The 17,696-nt window shown below is 39.0% G+C and overlaps 1 protein-coding gene across 1 annotated transcript in view; it reads left to right on the forward strand.

The window, feature by feature from the left end:
* The first annotated feature begins 151 nt into the window (after nucleotides 1-151).
* The window catches only part of CENPP (centromere protein P), a 159,670-nt gene continuing 142,125 nt past the window's right edge, over nucleotides 152-17,696 (forward strand). Inside the window, exons 1-5 of the mRNA XM_076346037.1 lie at nucleotides 152-565; nucleotides 2,482-2,636; nucleotides 3,466-3,623; nucleotides 3,985-4,073; nucleotides 11,200-11,288. Coding sequence (XP_076202152.1) covers nucleotides 2,500-2,636; nucleotides 3,466-3,623; nucleotides 3,985-4,073; nucleotides 11,200-11,288 — 473 coding nt within the window. The 5' untranslated portion in view covers nucleotides 152-565; nucleotides 2,482-2,499. The remainder of the gene's footprint in view (nucleotides 566-2,481; nucleotides 2,637-3,465; nucleotides 3,624-3,984; nucleotides 4,074-11,199; nucleotides 11,289-17,696) is intronic.

Raw genomic sequence — 17,696 nt, forward strand, 5'->3', positions numbered from 1 at the left:
CCATCTCGAACAATGATCTCAGCAACCGCCCTTCAAGCGGCTCTGTTGTTTCGCGAAAGGGGAATGAAGGCGCGGCCGGCGCCCCCTGCTCAGGCAGCAGCTGTGGTAGCGCCCAGGCCCGCAGCGGGCTGGTTGGGCGCGCGGTTCGAAGGCGCGGGACGCGCGCGGCGGTGGGGCCGGCTGTGTCTCTCTCTCTCCCTCCCTTCCTTCTCTCAGCGCCCGGCCGCCTCTCTCCTCAGCGCCGGCCCTCCGGGCGTCGGGTCTGTGGGAGCTCCTCCGCTCGCTGGGGCTCCGGGGGCGGGTGGGGCTGTCAGGCTGCTCTCCTTGGGCGCGCGTTGTGCCGCCGGGGCAGTCTCTGGCACCTGTGAGCCTCAACCCGTGTCTTGGGGCTAGCACCGGCTCTCTGAGTCGTGTTTCTAGCTGTTACCTTGTGAGATTTGAAGGCTAGAAGCAAAGCAACGAAACACAGAACCCCACCAGCTCGTTTCTCGCAAACTCTCAAATGCTCTTCCCAGCTCTTCTTGTGGCAGCATAAAAGCAAATGCTTAGGGGTGTGTACGGGCAGGTACGTAGAAATGTAAGATATTGACCGTTAATGCGTAAATATATATATATGTGTGTGTATATGCTTAGGGTGAGGAAAAATGAGTGGTTGATTGTCGCTAAATTTATGTTTAATTGAAAGTACGTACGGGTATTTTTTTCTGGAGATAATGCTCTTTGAAGTTATGAATAGTCTTTGAGTCTTCTGCAGTTTATTAAATCTATTTAACTTTATTGAGTTAAAATAGCTGTAAGGAATGTATGTGTTGTGTTACTATCTTCAAAACAGCCAGGTGTTAAAAGAGGAATTAGCTAACAACCTAGGGTAAAGTTGTGGCTATTGTAATGTTTTTCTTTTTCCCAATGTACCCTTATGACCAAAACTTTCTTCAATGTATCCATTTAAGAAAAAACAAAGCTAATAGGATGCATTAAAAGTTGGAGAACTATTTCTTGTCCCCATTGATCTTGTTTGTTGTCATACATTGCATAAAATTGCTTTAAAATTTCAGAGGAGGTCAGGACTAGGCACAATCTCAGAGATTCTTTAATTGCATATACTTTCTTTATTCACTAAATATGTTTTTAACGCAAACCATGTTTTGAATGTTGTTTTCTTATATGTGTTATTCAGGTGCTGTTTCTTTTTATTGAACCATGTTAGTGTGGATCTTGCAAATACAGTAGGGGTTGTTTAAAAACACGTGTAAAACTAGACTTTTTTTTCTTCTTCCTGGTTGAAAGTATTAATACATCAGTATTGAGCTGCATAATGTTCTCCACTGTCCTTTGAATGTGTCATGTCTAGGCTGAATGTCAGATTTTTTTTTTTTCTTAAAATTGATGTACGTTTATTTTGAATTATTTGTGAAACATGGTGATTTCTTTGTGTCTCTTTACTAGTGTTTACTTGAAAGGCAGATTATGCTATGGTGTTAGTAGGAACAGCTGTGCTTTATTTGATCAGGTGGATTGTTAGGTGAATTGGTCAAAGCTGGATGCAGTTTATGTATCTGATTAGGGTTACTTTCTATCTGCAGAACAGCTTGTTGTTCTATTACAGCAAATGTGAAACAGCTGGATATGCTCCTGGATGAAATCATGATTAGTTAAAAGGATTCTTAAAGAAAGCCTTTGACTACATTAGATTCCTGATTTAACTTCTGTATTTGGAGGCTATGCAGTGATCTGTGTCTTAAAATTGGTTTAATAACTACATTTGGACTCAAGGAATTAAGTCTTTGAGGAACTAATAAAACAAAACTACATTTTTTTTTCAAAATTGTTATCTATTTTAGAGAAAACTTTTTTCTTCTTTTATGTAAAGTCAGAAATTTGTTCTTTGTCACATTCTTGCTGGTATCTAGTAGCTTCCTGTATTCACTGGAAGTAGGATCTTTCCTGTTCATGATGCTTTTAGCAGACTGAGTTACCATGTTTCTTAGGAAGCTTTGTTACATTCAGAATTATGGAAAAAGTGGCTTTTCTGCTTTTCTAGTGTCTACTTGCAGATGAGTGTCTTTCTAAGTGGACTTTCTAGGGTTTAAATAGGAGTTACATTGATGACAGAGTACTGTAGTATTAAGAGCGGAGTTTTGCTGAAAGCCTAATTCTCTTTTCAAGTTGGTGACAGAATTCCTGTCAAATTTGGTTGAGGATCAAGGTTTATATGTTAGTTTAATCTTCCATAGCAAACAGGAGTGTTTGACACTCCAGAATTCTTTACGGAGGTATAAATTATTATACTTGTCAAAGCTATCTGGGATATTTAAAAATTGTATGTACCAATTCTTCAGTTTTCAGAAGTCATAAAATATAATAGAACTGTCTCATTTTAATTTCTTAAATTAATTCCTTGGATAAAAATAATTTTATTTTGAAAATGGATTTTTTTTTTTTAATTTGGCCTAAGAAATATACTTATTTTGTTTTATCTAGTAACATTGATTCTGAGAAATGGACAACAGCATTTGTCAAGTTTATGAAGATGAAATCCAGTCACTGGAAGAAGAAATTAAACTATTGGCTGAAAAGTATGAAGATAACCAACAAGAATCCACCTTTTTTTCTGACGAGGAGATATTAATGTCAATGTATGCCTTTTTTCACATGTTGGATTAATAGTGTTTCTTCGTCAAAATTGTTCAGGATAAGCTTTTGCCTCTATGTTAGGACTTCCCTTATGTTATTTTTACAGTGCTGATCTTTGTTTAGGATGTGGGCTATATATGGTAAAAGATTACAAATAATAAATAGTTGATCTCTTTTTAGTGCCTTCTGTTGGTAGTTTGGGGGGTTTTTTTAGGATTTTGTTTGTTTGCTTTTTTTTTTTTTTAAAGGCAGTCTTAGTGGTCGGAGCATGATATCAGGTGTGTTATTGTGCGGGCCCTGCAAAGTTGTTGACTGCAAAAGCTGTGTTTTCCATTATGCACTGTGAAACAGCTCAGTGCACATTTACTTAAAAAAAAAAAAAAGTGGGCGGTACTGGGGACATGTGCAGGTGTGACTAGTTATATGCTAAAGAAGTGCCATGTTAGGGCTTTTTATTTCCATTATTTAACTGATATTCCATAGTAAATGTACACTCCATAGATAAAATAAGCCATTTAAATGAGTAAAGGCATCACAGCTCATTTCTGTTGTACGTTCCTCGAAATGGATACTTACATCTCAAGACATACCATAAAGGCTGTGTCTACCTGGCAGTGAACATAAAGTATTTATGTAAGTCAGAATAGTTTACTGTTCCTAGTATATGATCCAACTGAAATTTGACTCATTGAAAACTAATCTTGGTCTGAAAATCATCAGATCGCATTACAAATGCCTTTTATTTAATGGTATTGCTGTACTGATGTGACAAAACATGTTCTTATGTCTGGGTCTTTTGCCCTTTTGATTTTTTTTCTTTTTCAATTCTAGAAAATCATTCCAAAGAGAATTTCAGGGACAATCTAAGGGACATGAATCTCCATCAGACCTGAAAGCTCAACTTGAAAGTCTAGAAACAGATCTTTCATTTTTAATGAAATTTACTGGTATTCAGTTCACAAGTCATTCCAAGAAAACAGTGGAAAAAAGTAAGCATTTTTATGCCCTTTACTGGTGCTATACTGAGCACACTGTTTCGGTTCATTACATTTGCAAATGCATGTTGTAATTCTACTTTCAATGTTAGCAGAAAGACAATTATTTTGAAATACAATAGAATTTTCTTTATTGACAAAACAGTTTCTGAGTAAATACAGTACTTTGCGTAGTGGGAAAGTGAAAGACCACTGTGAAGTTGTTTTGGTGGTCTTTTTAACATGTTTAACTTGACTTCTTTATTGATATGATGGATGGTATCAGTTGGTACTTTAAATATGAGTAACGGAAGAAATGCAATAATTGTTGAATAGAATTATAATCAAGTATTTTGTTAACTTTATTTTATAACAGCTACAAACAGAACAGTGCAGAAGCACAGATTATCAGGGAATTGCCACTCCCTGTCTTTTCAGTTGGAATTCCAGCTTCTTGAAATGCAGGTAAGGATGGATGTATGTTTAAAAAATCCAAAACAACCAAGCAAAACTTCAAATGGACAAATGTCAATACTTCCTTTTCCAGCTGAAACCTTCAACTGGTATTTTGTCATTTTGATTGCCTGAGTCTCCTTAATCTAAGCCTCAGTGGGTTGTTTTCACTCTATAACAGCTGGACCCAACTTCTGAATTCCATGCGCATCCAAGCAAAATAGTTCTGAAGGTCAGGTTCAACATTCAGTCACAAAATTCTCATCATGTTCTCCTATAGTCAGATATCTTGTTCTGGAGACAGGAAAATTCCAAACCTTACCTCTCTTGAGGAAACTGAGGAAAAGCTAAAACACTACAAACTTGAACAATTGTGGTGGTGTGGGTGTTTTGTGGTTTTTTTTTTTTTTTCTTCTTTGGTTATGTTTCTATTCTCTTGGCTAGTGTGACTAGCCGTTACCTCATGGGACTGCACAGAATTTACACTAATGATTACAGGTTTTTTGCAAGGAAGCTCTTTCATAAGAATCTATTCTTAGCACAGAATTCAAAATGATAAGCAGTGGAAAACAGCTTCTACCCCAATTTGTAATAATGTACCCCAATTTGTAATAATTTTTTAACATCAGGAAATTTCCTTCTCAAGAAAACTTGATTTTCAGCTCAGCTTTAAAGGTTTTTTTAAATTGAATGTGGTTGGACCTGATAGTATTAAAAACTGCCTTGCTATGTAAAGATGTCCTTCCTAATCTTAAGAAAAGCCATGTTATGAATTTAGGAAATGAGTATTTAGATAGTCACATGTGGATTGCATAATTTGAAACTGCAGGAGTTCAGCTGAATGAGGTTATTCTGCAGCCTCTTAAGTCCATGCATGACTTTAAACTTGTGGTCCTAGTGATATCATTTTACCATTTGCTTGTATAAAACTGCATTTAGCTTTGAGCATGGAAATAGCCAGCATCAATCATGTGACTTGGTTGGATTAATGGGTTTTTTTTCTCACCTGTATGCTCCTGCAGAATTATGACATCTTTTAGTGTCAATGGAGCTCAGATGAGTAACGGGATGTTAAGTTTATTTATATAGTGGCATTGGTGATGCTTAAATCTACTACATCACTAGATGGCAGCACTTGTCTACGTAATGCCTAAAACTTGTACTATTTCACCGCTGATGACATACACTAGAGTAAGTGATACACAGAATATCAAGTGTATATGTTTAAAAAAAAAACAACACTTCAGTTGAAAAAACATAATTTTAGTTAATTTTTTGCATGAACTAATTTTTTTTTAAATAAAAATACATGGCACCTGTAACTTACAATTTAATATGCAGTGCAATTTACCTTAAGTTAATAAACTTTGCATTGCCAATATTATATGCATTTGTATGGTGTGGGTTGTGGACATGTTCTGGAAGATGGTAAATTAGTTAAGCAGACACCAATGAAGAGTACAGTTTTTAATTATGCCATAATATACAGGTTTTGTTTTTTATTTTTGGTGTTACATACCCAAGTCAAGAAGTAGAATCATAGAATAGTTTGGGTTGGAAGGGACCTCTAAAGGTCATCTAGTCCAACCCCCCTGCCGTGGGCAGGGACATCTTTGACTAGATGAGGTTTCTCAGAGCCCCGTCAAACCTGACCTTGAATGTTTTCCAGGGATGGGGCATCCACCACCTCTCTGGGCAACCTGTGCCAGTGCCTCACCACCCTCCGCGTAAAAAATTTCTTCCTTATATCTAGTCTATATCTACCCCCCTTTAGTTTCAAGCCATTCCCCCTTGTCCTACCACAACAGGCCCTGCTAAAAAGTTTGTCCCCATCTTTTTTATAAGCTCCCTTGAAGTACTGATAGGCTGCAATCAGGTCTCTCTGAAGCCTTGTCTTCTCTAGGCTGAACAGCCCCAACTCTCTCAGCCTTTCTTCATGGGAGAGGTGTTCCATCCCCCTGATCATTTTCGTGGCCCTCTTCTGGACCCGCTCCAACAGGTCCGTGTCTTTCTTATGCTGAGGGCTCTAGAGCTGGACGCAGTACTCCAGGTGGGGTCTCACCAGAGCAGAGTAGAGGGGCAGAATCATCTCCCTCGACCTGCTGGCCTCGCTGCTTTTGATGCAGCCCAGGATATGGTTGGCCTTCTGGGCTGCGAGCGCACATTGCTGGCTCAAGTCCAGCTTTTCATCCACCAGTACCCCCAAGTCCTCGGCAGGGCTGCTCTCAATCCCTTCATCCCCCAGCCTGTGTTGATACCAGAGGTTGCCCTGACCCAGGTGCAGGACCTTGCACTTGGCCTTGTTAAACCTCATGAGGTTCACACAGGCCCACTTCTCAAGCTTGTCCAGGTCCCTCTGGATGGCATCCCCTCCCTCTGGCGTGTCGACCGCACCACTCAGCTTGGTGTCATCTGCAAACTTGCTGAGGGTGCACTCGATCCCACTGTCTATGTCATTGATGAAGATACTAAACAGTACCGGTCCCAATACGGACCCCTGCGGGATGCCACTCGTCACCAACCTCCATCTGGACATTGAGCCGTTGACCACTACCCTCTGGATGTGACCATCTAACCAATTCCCCACCCACCGGACAGTCCACCCATCAAATCCATACCTCTCCAGTTGAGAGAGAAGGATGTTGTGGGGACTGTGTCAAAGGCCTTACAGAGGTCCAGACAGATGACATCTGTAGCCCTTCCCATGTCCGCTGATATAGTCACTCCATCATAGAAGGCCACTAGGTTGGTCAGGCAGGACTTGCCCTTGGTGAAGCCATGCTGGCTGTCTCGAATCACCTCCCTGTCCTCCATGTGCCTTAGCATAGCTTCCAGGAGGATCTGTTCCATGGTTTTCCCAGGCACAGAGGTGAGACTGACTGGCCTGTAGTTCCCCGGGTCTTCCTTTTTTCCCTTTTTAAAAATGGGGGTGATGTTTCCCCTTTTCCAGTCAGTGGGAACTTCACCAGACTGCCACGACTTCTCAAATACGATGGATAGTGGCTTAGCAACTTCATCCGCCAGTTCCTTCAGGACCCACAGATGGATCTCATCCATCTTCAGGTGCCTTAGATGGTCTCGAACCTGATGTTCTCCCACAGTGGGTGGCTCTTCATTCTCCCAGTCCCCACCTTTGCCTTCTGTGGCTTGGGCGGTGAGGCTCGAGCACTTGCCAGTGAAGACGGAGACTCAAAAAAGTCATTGAGTACCTCCGCCTTCTCCATATCCCGGGTAACCAGGTCTCCTGTTCCGTTCCGGAGAGGGCCCACATTTTTCCTCGTCTTCTTTTTATCCCCGACGTACCTATAGAAGCTTTTCTTGTTGCCCTTGATGTCCCTGGCCAGATTTAACTCTATCAGGGCTTTAGCTTTCCTAACCTGATCCTTGGCTGCTTGGACAATTTCTCTGTATTCCTCCCAGGCTACCTGGCCTTGCTTCCACCCTCTGTAGGCTTCCTTTTTGTGGTTGAGTTTGTCCAGGAGCTCCTTGTTCATCCATGCAGGCCTCCTGGCATTTTTGCCTGACTTCCTCTTTGTTGGGATGCATCGCTCCTGAGCTTGGAGGAGGTGATCCTTGAATATTACCCAGCTTTCCTGGGCCCCTCTTCCCTCCAGGGCTCTGTCCCACGGCACTCTACCAAGCAGATCCCTGAAGAGGCCAAAGTCTGCTCTCCTGAAGCCCAGGGTAGTGAGCTTGCTCTGCGCCCTCCTCGGTGCCCTCAGGATCTTGAACTCCACCATTTCGTGGTCGCTGCAGCCCAGGCTGCCCTTGAGCTTCACATTCCCCACCAGCCCCTCCTCGTTGGTGAGAACAAGGCCCAGCATAGCACCTCTCCTCGTTGGCTCCTCTACCACTTGGAGAAGGAAGTTATCATCGACGCATTCCAGGAACCTCCCAGGTTGCTTATGCCCTGCCGTGTTGTCCCTCCAACAGATGATATCGGGGTGGTTGAAGTCTCCCATGAGGACCAGGGCTTGTGAGCGTGAGGCTGCTCCTATCTGTCTATAGAGGGCCTCATCCGCTCGGTCTTCCTGGTCAGGTGGCCTGTAGCAGACCCCCACCGTAATGTCACCTGTCCCTGCCTTCCCTTTAATCCTGACCCACAAGCTCTGGGTTAGCTCCTCATCCATCCCCAGGCAGAGCTCCATGCACTCCAGCTGGTCATTGACATAGAGGGCGACACCCCCTCCTCGTCTCCCCTGCCTGTCCTTCCTAAAGAGCCTGTATCCCTCCATCCCAACACTCCAATCATAGGAGCCATCCCACCACGTCTCCGTGATGCCAATAAGGTCGTAGCCCTGCAGGCGTGCGCACGTGTCTAACTCCTCTTGTTTATTCCCCATGCTGCGTGCATTTGCATAGAGGCATTTAAGTTGGGCCCCTGATGAAGCTGTCTTACTGGCTGGAGTTCCTTTGTGCTGCTCTTCAGGCGCTCTCCTGCTGACCTGTGATCCTTCTCCAGGCTCTGGGCATCTATTGCTGGCCCTGGCATCAAACTGGTAGGAGTGGGATGGATTGAGGTTCCCCTCCCCTGGCATCTCTAGTTTAAAGCCCTCTTCACCAGCTTGGCAAGCCTATGACTGAAGTACACTTACTGTTTCAAACACAGACTAATTTCTGTTCCTTTACTCAGTTTTTGTGATTGTATATGAACTTGAATGTTATTAAAATTTTTGCATTTACTTAAATGTTAGTGTTTTAGCTGTTGTACAAATCATAATGTAATGGTTTTGTTAGAGTTGTAAAATACAACTATTGTGTACAGTTCTGTATTTGAATTTTGTTAGAACTGTTCAAATAGATTTTGAGAGAATTTAGTAGTTCAAAAATTCAGGCTTAAGGATTGTATTTTCAAGATACACAGTTTTGTAATTTATATGATTAAAAAATTACTCTCTTCCATGTCTTTATAATGAAAACGCATATCTCATGACTGGATTGTTAACAATTCCTTTCAGACATTTTGCCTAGTTCTAGTGGGCTGTTTCTGTGGTGTAATAGTAGTGGCATGTTATCTTGGTTTTGCCACAGACTTAGTATACTGTGCAGGTCATCCTGCCGTGAAGTCAGCAGGTCCTCTGTGGATGCAGGAGTCTGCCTCCATAACTCTCAGGAAAGTTGTGACTTCAGAACAGACTAAGACCTGGAAACTTAGCTTTAGCTTTTTTTATGCCTCCGGCTTCTTGCGCATAAAAATGGAGAAGCCTGTTTTCTAAGATACGGCATTAATGGTTGTATTCAAAATAACTTGTACTGAGATCAGCATGGGCAAGATAGTGTAAGGTTGCAACTAGTTTCACCCATCTTGAGAAAGAAAAGACAACAGCTGTTTTGGGGAAATGCTTAGTAGGTAACTAATACATTAGTATGCAGCAGAAGATAATTTTTTTTCACACTGTTAACTCTAGCTGTTTAATCTAGTAGTTAAGTTACAATACAGTTAGCTCTATAGTACCTTAAATCAAACCTGTTAATACACAGTAACAAATTGTTCTTGTAATTATCTTTAATTTGATCTTAAACAAAATGTTAAATGTCATTCATGTTAAAGGCTGTATTCCAGGATACAATTGTACAAAGAGGGGTAGGCAGATCTGAGTTCACTCTGACTAGCTTTGACCGGTTGAGATTATGTCTGTATTACTGTGGTATTGGTCACTCACTGCCTGACACATTCTGCATCTTAGCTGGTTCTTTAGTTTTGGCAGTGTCAGACTAGCATATGGTTTATATTCCCAAGCTGACTAGTGTTTTGCCAGCTTTGAGTACAAGCAAAGAAGCTCCCGTCTGTTCACCATTGTGCGTAGGTGGATGCTCATGAAGGTCAAAATGTGGATGAAGAAAACAGGTTAATGCAAAAGCATTGTTTGATTTATTTATTTTCCTCTCTTATTGTCCTTAGGTATTAGGAGAGGACATGTACAATTAGCTTGAAAATCTGCCAAAACAACTCTAAATCCCCTGAGAAAGAAATAATTCAAATAAGAGTCACTTCTCAAGAGCTTTCCTTTTAAATCTTTTTATTTGACCCCAAGATGGCATCTTGGCATATGTTAGTAACACACTTATTGGAAAACCAGTTTCTTTAGAAGGTAGCATGTTAGCTTGTGACTACTAGCAGCTTCTCTACAACTCCATGCATATGTTGAACCTTTTGCTCTAAATTTAAAATATTTTTTCCTGACATTACTTACTCAATCCACTAAACTTTGTAGTGTCTTAGTTTGCTTTTTCCATCTTTACTGATGGCAGTGTTAGCAGTACTTCTGTCCAACCAGTACTAGAGATTGCTGTGGTATGTTTGCATTTGACTCCAGCTTGTCTGTTTAGTTTCCTCTGTGTTGCCATTCCCATTTGCTTGTAGTGACTGGGTGTAAGAAAAATAAATACAAAGTCTCCAGTATAAAGTGAAGCATTTGCTATGGTCTTCAAGCTATGATTTTAAGCTTTTTCATTTAGTGTTACTTAACCTATTACTCTGGTGTGTTCAAGAATGTGTAGCAAAAAGTATTAAGTTCTTTTGTGGCTTCATTTCTACTATATGAACTTCTTTTCTCATTTTATTTAATAGGTTATTAGATATTTTAATTTGGAAACATTTTATTATCATGCACATATCCCTGAGTAACAGTTATTGTAAAAAGGTACAAGAATTTGAGGCAAAACTATAGGCTGTAAAATAAAAAAATAAAAGGAAAACTAACAGGAAAATTATTTCTTTTTTTTTTTAACTTATGGTTTTCAAACTTTCAAACTCAAACTTATATTTGAGTTTTCTGGTATATGTGGCAGGTAGAGGTTGTGCTGGAAAATGGGAAGAATCTTAAAGAGGTGGAAGTGACATGAAAGGAAGTAGATGAACCTCTTATAAATAAGTCTTCCTTTATACATATATATTCTCTATGCTGACTAGTTCAGGTATTATTCCAAAAGCCTTGTTGTACGGGTAATACTGATACTGTTGAAAGGAAATGAAATGTCCACACATATAAGCTGTACTTTAAAAAATGCAATTTTAAGGATTATAGTGCTTAGCAGCATTTGCATATATTTGTCTGTTTTATATGCAGATAGATACATTTTTTGCTCCTTGCTAGAGACATTTCTAAAACATTGCGTTGTTACTTCTCCAATCTAGAACAAAGAGAATGTGTCTGCTGTTATTACTGATCTCAGCATTATAATGGAATCTGGAGAAGATTCAGATGTGAGCAAGTTTGTGTCAAGGTAAGGTGGAGTTTTTAAAGGAAAGTTGTTGTATGGGATATCTGATACTAAATGCAATACTGAGTTTTCACGTAAATTGCTGACAGTTGGTTTCTTTGTTTGGTAATGTACTGTTAGCCCAACCTATACACTTCCAATCCCTTGTCTGTATCCTTCTGGAGAGAAGATGAAATGCATATAATTTTCAAGGCCTGAAAGGACCATTATGAATTAATGTAAAACAGAAACAGTTTTTGGATTATAATGTTTTCGCTGTTTGAAATTGTTTGGTTCAGAGAAAGATGTAACAAGGTAACCTCAGCTATTGCATTTTAATTTATGTAATCAACATGTTAGCTGCTACTCAGATGTGTATGTGAGTTGCAGATATGCAATGTGGGTGAGTAATGGCTAAAGCGTACATCCAGAACCCTTCTCCAGGACTTGCCTGTTTCTAATTCTCTGCTCACCATTCCTTTTCTCTTCTTTGCATCAGGATTTCTTTCACTGATATTTTAAAAACAATAGAACACAGTTTAAAAACCTGGAATAGTGTATTTGTGCAATGACTTAAGAAAACATACATATTAAAACTTAAGCATATGACTGAATGCTACTTTTTGATTATTTCCTGGAGGACGTCAACTTCTTGTGGTACACAGGATGAATAATGATCAAATTATTTGTCTGCGGTATTCCACTGTGAAATCTGCTAGCAAACTATTCTGAGAACAAATCTATTACTTCTTAAATATTATTGGGCAGTTGACTTAATCCTGTTCTTTAGGTGATTTCTTTTGTTTTATATTATTTTTTAGACTTGGAGAGGGAAGGCAAATGGATGGGTGAAAAGAAAGGTCTATTGAGTTACCTCAGGCTTCATTAATCTGTACTGAGAGCTGATTTTTTCGTTTAGAGGCTTAGGAATTTCCATACAAGTCTACTAAAGCTAGTAGTATAACTGAGAATAGTAGCTGACTGCTCTCAAGAAGCAGGATTTAGAAGAGGAAATTATCCTGGTTTTTTCATGAGTGTTTTCTGACAGCAGAAGCGTCTTGGAACTTAATAGTCATACTGGAAAGGAATGCGTTGAAGTAGTGGCAGACTTTATTTCATCCTGGCTTGAGCACTGCTGTCTTGTCCCTGTCTCTTCGCTGCCCTGGTCCTTTTCAACATTATGCCAGTATTCATAAGTAAACATAAGTTTTCATGAATGTTGTAAGATGAATTAAGACTTTGTTGTCAATAAAGCAAGCAGTTCTTTCTCCTTAGCCTCTATTTGCATGTACCATCTGTTGTCCTTGTGTCAGCATATAATGTCTTGAAGCCACATGGTAAATAGGTTCAACGTAGTCATTTGGTTGAAAAAGTAATTTGGGGGGGGGGACCCAACCTTGCCCCCCACAACCCCTTCAAATTTCATTTTTTCTATTTGACTTGTCCTGCAATGTCACAGTGTTTGTTGCTGATCTAAGGCAGTAGGGGCTGATGTTGGCCATGTCTGTTTTGACAGCAACCCACTGTTAGATTGGCTTAATCTGATTAGGTGATCTCCCTTTGTGGCTTGTTTTCTCAATCCCCTTGTTAAGCTAGTTCTTGTTAATTGCTCTGAGTCCTAATCTCCTCTTTTCATGTCCAGTTTTCAGGCTTTTCCCAACTAGCCCTTTATTCTTCAGTCCACCAGCTACTCTTAGAATCTTGATTCCTACCTCTTCCCTCCCTTTCCCTCCATTCTTGACCAGCTAAATCTGGTCTCCCTCTGTATTGGTTCTTTTCAGCCTCCCTACCAGTTTCTGTTTCCTTCTTTTGCCTCCTTGGCCCAGTCTTGCCAAATCCATTGTCTAGCTTTGTTCCATTTTCTCTACTGGCCTGGATTTTTTTCCTCCTCGGCTTTCTAATTTTTTGGCTTCACTTTTCATAATGTATAAGAGAAAAGGGTCTTTAATAGCACCAGAGTTAAAAACTTGGCATTCAGTTGTAATTCCCAAGCCCATTCTGCTTTGGAAGAAAACAGAGGAATGCTAGAACACTTGAGCAACATTTTTTAAAAAGAAGCAAAATTCAGCACTTTATTTTAAACCAGGTAGTGCTGCAATATGTAATACATATTTTTAAAAAATGTGTAACATTCCTTAAATATGTTGTGACAATAAAATATGTATGCAAATGGAATCACAATATTTAGTCTTCTATTTTTGGATTTTACTTGAGTCCCCTTTGCACCAGTTAATCACTTATGTTATACTTTTAGTGTTGAGGACCAGAATATCTATGAAAAATCTTGTTGCCAGTCTTTTTTTTTTCCTTTTCTTTGCATGATATTCCATTAATCGTTGGGTTAGTTAACTATTGCATAGATTACTTAATCAAATAGGAGTAGTTTTTAGACAGTTTGAAAACTGCTCCTACGTCTTACTAACTAATTAAAATTTATAAGTCAGAGTGAAGGGTTCATGAAACGTCTGCATTATATTACAACACTGCATGGGCTAGGTATTTTGGAAGTGAGGGGAGGCATGAATTCTTCCCACAGTTCTAAGCGTCATTCTTTGGTTTTATAAGCTAATGCAAGAAGCCTTGCATACTGCAGTGAGTTAAAATAGATTTCTTCTCTTAAAATAACTAAAGGAGCATATTAAAGGAGCCTTAAATACTTTTACAATAGTTAAGTTTCTTTTGTGTTTTGTTGATGTTATTTTGTAAAAGTGAAATGGTGTTTGGATGAAGGGCGTGTGATTTTAACCTGACACATAGTTACTCTCTGCCTGAATATGGTTTTTGCTGGTTTTGGATGACTTCTCTGTTACATGGATGTTGGCTTTGGAGGTGGGTGTTTTCTGCTCCTAGTGGATTTTTTTTTTTTTTTAAATCTGGTGACATTTTGTAATGCTAAATTCTTTCCAAAAAAAAGAGGCTTAAATTTTAACATGCACTCTCTTAGTACCTTGTTATTTTATACCAAGCTTTCTTGGTATTTTAGCGTTTGTTGTAGTTGGCTTCTGCATTAGGAATTAGGCTAATTTAGGCTAATTAGGAATTATTGTTTATGGGTAGTTTAAATGCTATGAGACAGTTAACTGAAATGGTGCTCTTATGCAGTCTCTTTCTCCCTCGCCAATACAAAAAAGCACGTATATTACATATGTCTGTTCATGCCAACACCGACTTTCCCCCTTTCTAAACACTAAATCTAGTTTTCTATCTTAAATTTAGCCAGTGCTATATCTGTACATGAGAGAAGTATATACTCAGGTATAATTCGTAGACTTTTACATTTGAAACTGGTTCTTTGAACTTGTTAACCAAAACTATCTCTCTCTGCTTGGTGATCTAGCTTTGAAATTTTTCATCTGCTTTATTGCCTAAAGATGAATCTGAGAGGAAAAAAAAAAAACCAAAACCAACTAAAGACATAATGTTAAAACAAGGTCACAAGGTTTGTGATAGTCTTTTAAATTGCATAAAAATGGATACTCATCAAAATTGCCAATTTTTAAAAAAAATAATTTTAAGTATGTAGTTTTGTAACAAAGTTTTGTGTTGCCCTCTTCCATGTATGTAGATTTACAAAGCATATTGTAGTTTGTGTAGAATCATGTTCACTAGATAGTGACATGTGGGCAGTCATTACTGTCTCGATTTTTAATATAGTATGTATAAACTTTTATATGTACAATTACAAGTTGTGGTTAAAAAAGCTGTCCAGAACATAGAACTAGTCAGCTATTGTAAATCACTATGTGTCTATGTCCTTCCAGGGACTCAATTTTGCATGTGCTGCCAGCATTTTTTTCATCTTGGCCTGATTTTGTTGGCAGCTGTGACTACTGTGGTAACTTCCTTTAATGATGCTGTTCTTTCCAGGCTAGGATAAAACTTGTTTGGCTTTTCTTTTACATTTTCAATATCTGAATGAACTTCATGTATTTATTTTTTTTTGTTTGTTTGTGTAACATGTTAAGGGTTGCCGTTCCTGTCTATTAAATAGAGCTGGATCTGAGGCACAGTTCTCCCTTGAATGGCTGAAGTGACTTGGTAATACACTGTTGCAACTATTCTGTTCATGGCCTCAAGTTTTTGCTCTCAGCTGTTCTGAAAATCCAAAAAGAATAGCTAATCTCAAACAGAAAGGATGTTTAAAGTAAAATTTACATGTAGAATTTAGATTGTCTGTAACTTTCTGAAATATTCCCAAATGTAAGTCAGGTGTCTTCCTCAGTCAGGTTTTGTAAACTTGTAAAATCCTGTCTTAGTTATTGAAAAAAAGTTTGTATTTTCAAAGCCGTGCTTGCCAGGTACGTTTTGACAATGGCTAATAGTCTGTTTGATTTGACTGTGGCTTCATATCAATAATGACATGAAGCTCTTCACCCTTATGATTAAAGAATCATGTTGCTTCAGGTATTCTGACACTTAGCTTTTGTGGAATTTTGCATTCTTTGCGTTCTTGCCACATTTCTTCGGTAAAAACTGTACACCCTTTATGAGCATTTTTCCTTCCTCCCCCTGACAACACTGGGTGGATGGTTGGCTGCTTGGCAGTTTCTGTCATCTTATATTGTCTCCTTTCCTTTCTCTAGCCTGATCCTTATATTACTAGAAATTTGAAGAATAAATATTTTTTTCTGCTGTGTTTTTCTTAAAAAGAAACCCTTCCAAGACAAACTCTTCCCCCCCTGCCAACCAGCTCTCCACCTATTTTCTCTAATCTGTCTTTAATACAATTATCCCTCACAACAGTGCATCCACTGTCTGTGCATCCACATGACTGTCTATTTCCTCTTCTGATTAGAGCTGAGAAGCTGTATATATGCTTTAATGGTTGCCATCACTGTGTTGTTAACAATAAAGAGGGTAAGGTCTGTTCAGTTCCTGATTTCTACAAACTCTCTACTGTGATGGCACCTATCTTAAGTGAATAGTTCTCTTCATTCAAATGGTTCTAATCCTAATTGTTTTAGGCAGATTTTTGCACATTACTGATTTCCAGTACCTTGGTTTCCTTTCTTCTATTGTTGCCTGCCTTCCTGGGTTGTCTCAGAGTGAATGTAATGGTGTACTTCTACTGAAAATGTTTTACTGGTATACATCATAGTTGATGTACAAACTAACACAGTTTTGCTAGGAAGACAAAACAGTAAATGTATAATGAAAGAAAGTAACTTTGGTGCCAGTTACTGAAGTAGGAAAGCATATCACTTATTTTTGCTAGCAAATTTCTTTTGTAAATAAAATTTTGTGACATAAAGGAATGTACCAGTCCCAGTGTTTGATGCACTGCAACTTCTCTTACATGCAAAATCATTACTACCTTGTAGACTGGTGAAAAATAACAGTGGTATCTCTCAGTCCAAGTTAGTGCGGTGTGTTATTTGTCAGTGTCAGTTTGATGTTTTGCTATCCTGTTCAATAGGAGTAGGAGTAATAATCTCTGCATATCAAGAGCAGCTTTTATTTTGAAAACTGTGTATTTTTCGCCATCTGCAAGAATGGATAATTAGTCAGCCGTGTAGCTTTCCTTGATTCTGTGCTTTATGCAGTGTTTGCAACTTCTTTGGAAATTACTTCAGCAGTAACTTCATATATATTTTTCAAAATGTTTGTTGTTTCTTTGGGAGTGGAAGCTTCTGTTTGATTCTTTAGATACTGTGAATATTTAATTTTGAAATTATATTGAAGCTTAAATGATTTAACTTTTGTGTGTGTGAAACAAGTACATGTAGGAAATAAACTTCCTTATGTTCTAAGTGCAAAATCGGGTTGTATTTCTTCTATCTGTTGCTTGTATTTTTAACTTGACTTTAGCACCAAAGTCCTGGAATTGTAATCTCTTAGCTTTAGCTGGCACTGTGTATTGTTGCCTCTGTTAACTATTGTCAGTGGAAATAGAAAAATATTATACTAAGGATGGAATCATTGCACGTAAACATTTTCACTTGATGCTGTTCAATTACTCTGAAACTGGCAAAGCCAAAACAATAGGAACTTTTCTTTATTTCTCTTAGGCTTTGAAAATTCCTCAGAAATGCCAGAAATTAAAATGACTACTGCTGACCTTTCTGTTTTCAGAGGCACTATGGATGAAAAACTAGTATTTGCAATAACATCGCAAGTGAATTGTTTCCTTGCCAGAATAGCACCGATATGTTAGTCTCCATGATACAGGCTGTAAGCTCTACCAAATCCGAACTGGCTAAGTACAAGTCCAGCAAAGGTGTCTCTGCACTGCTCTTTGCAGGACATCAGATTCCAGGACAATTTATTAGTGCAAGTGTAGGGTCATTTGTATGAATGAAGCCATAATGTATCCATGTGTAGCTAAACTGCCAAATCATGAGGGAGCCCAAAACTGCAGAAATACTGAGGGGCGTTCTGCAAGAATTGGCTCAGCTCCATCCAGGCCTATTAATTTCTGCTTACAATGGGCTT

This window comes from Aptenodytes patagonicus, chromosome 8 (genome assembly GCF_965638725.1).
Source record: "Aptenodytes patagonicus chromosome 8, bAptPat1.pri.cur, whole genome shotgun sequence".
In the NCBI taxonomy this organism is placed as follows: Eukaryota; Metazoa; Chordata; class Aves; order Sphenisciformes; family Spheniscidae; genus Aptenodytes; species Aptenodytes patagonicus.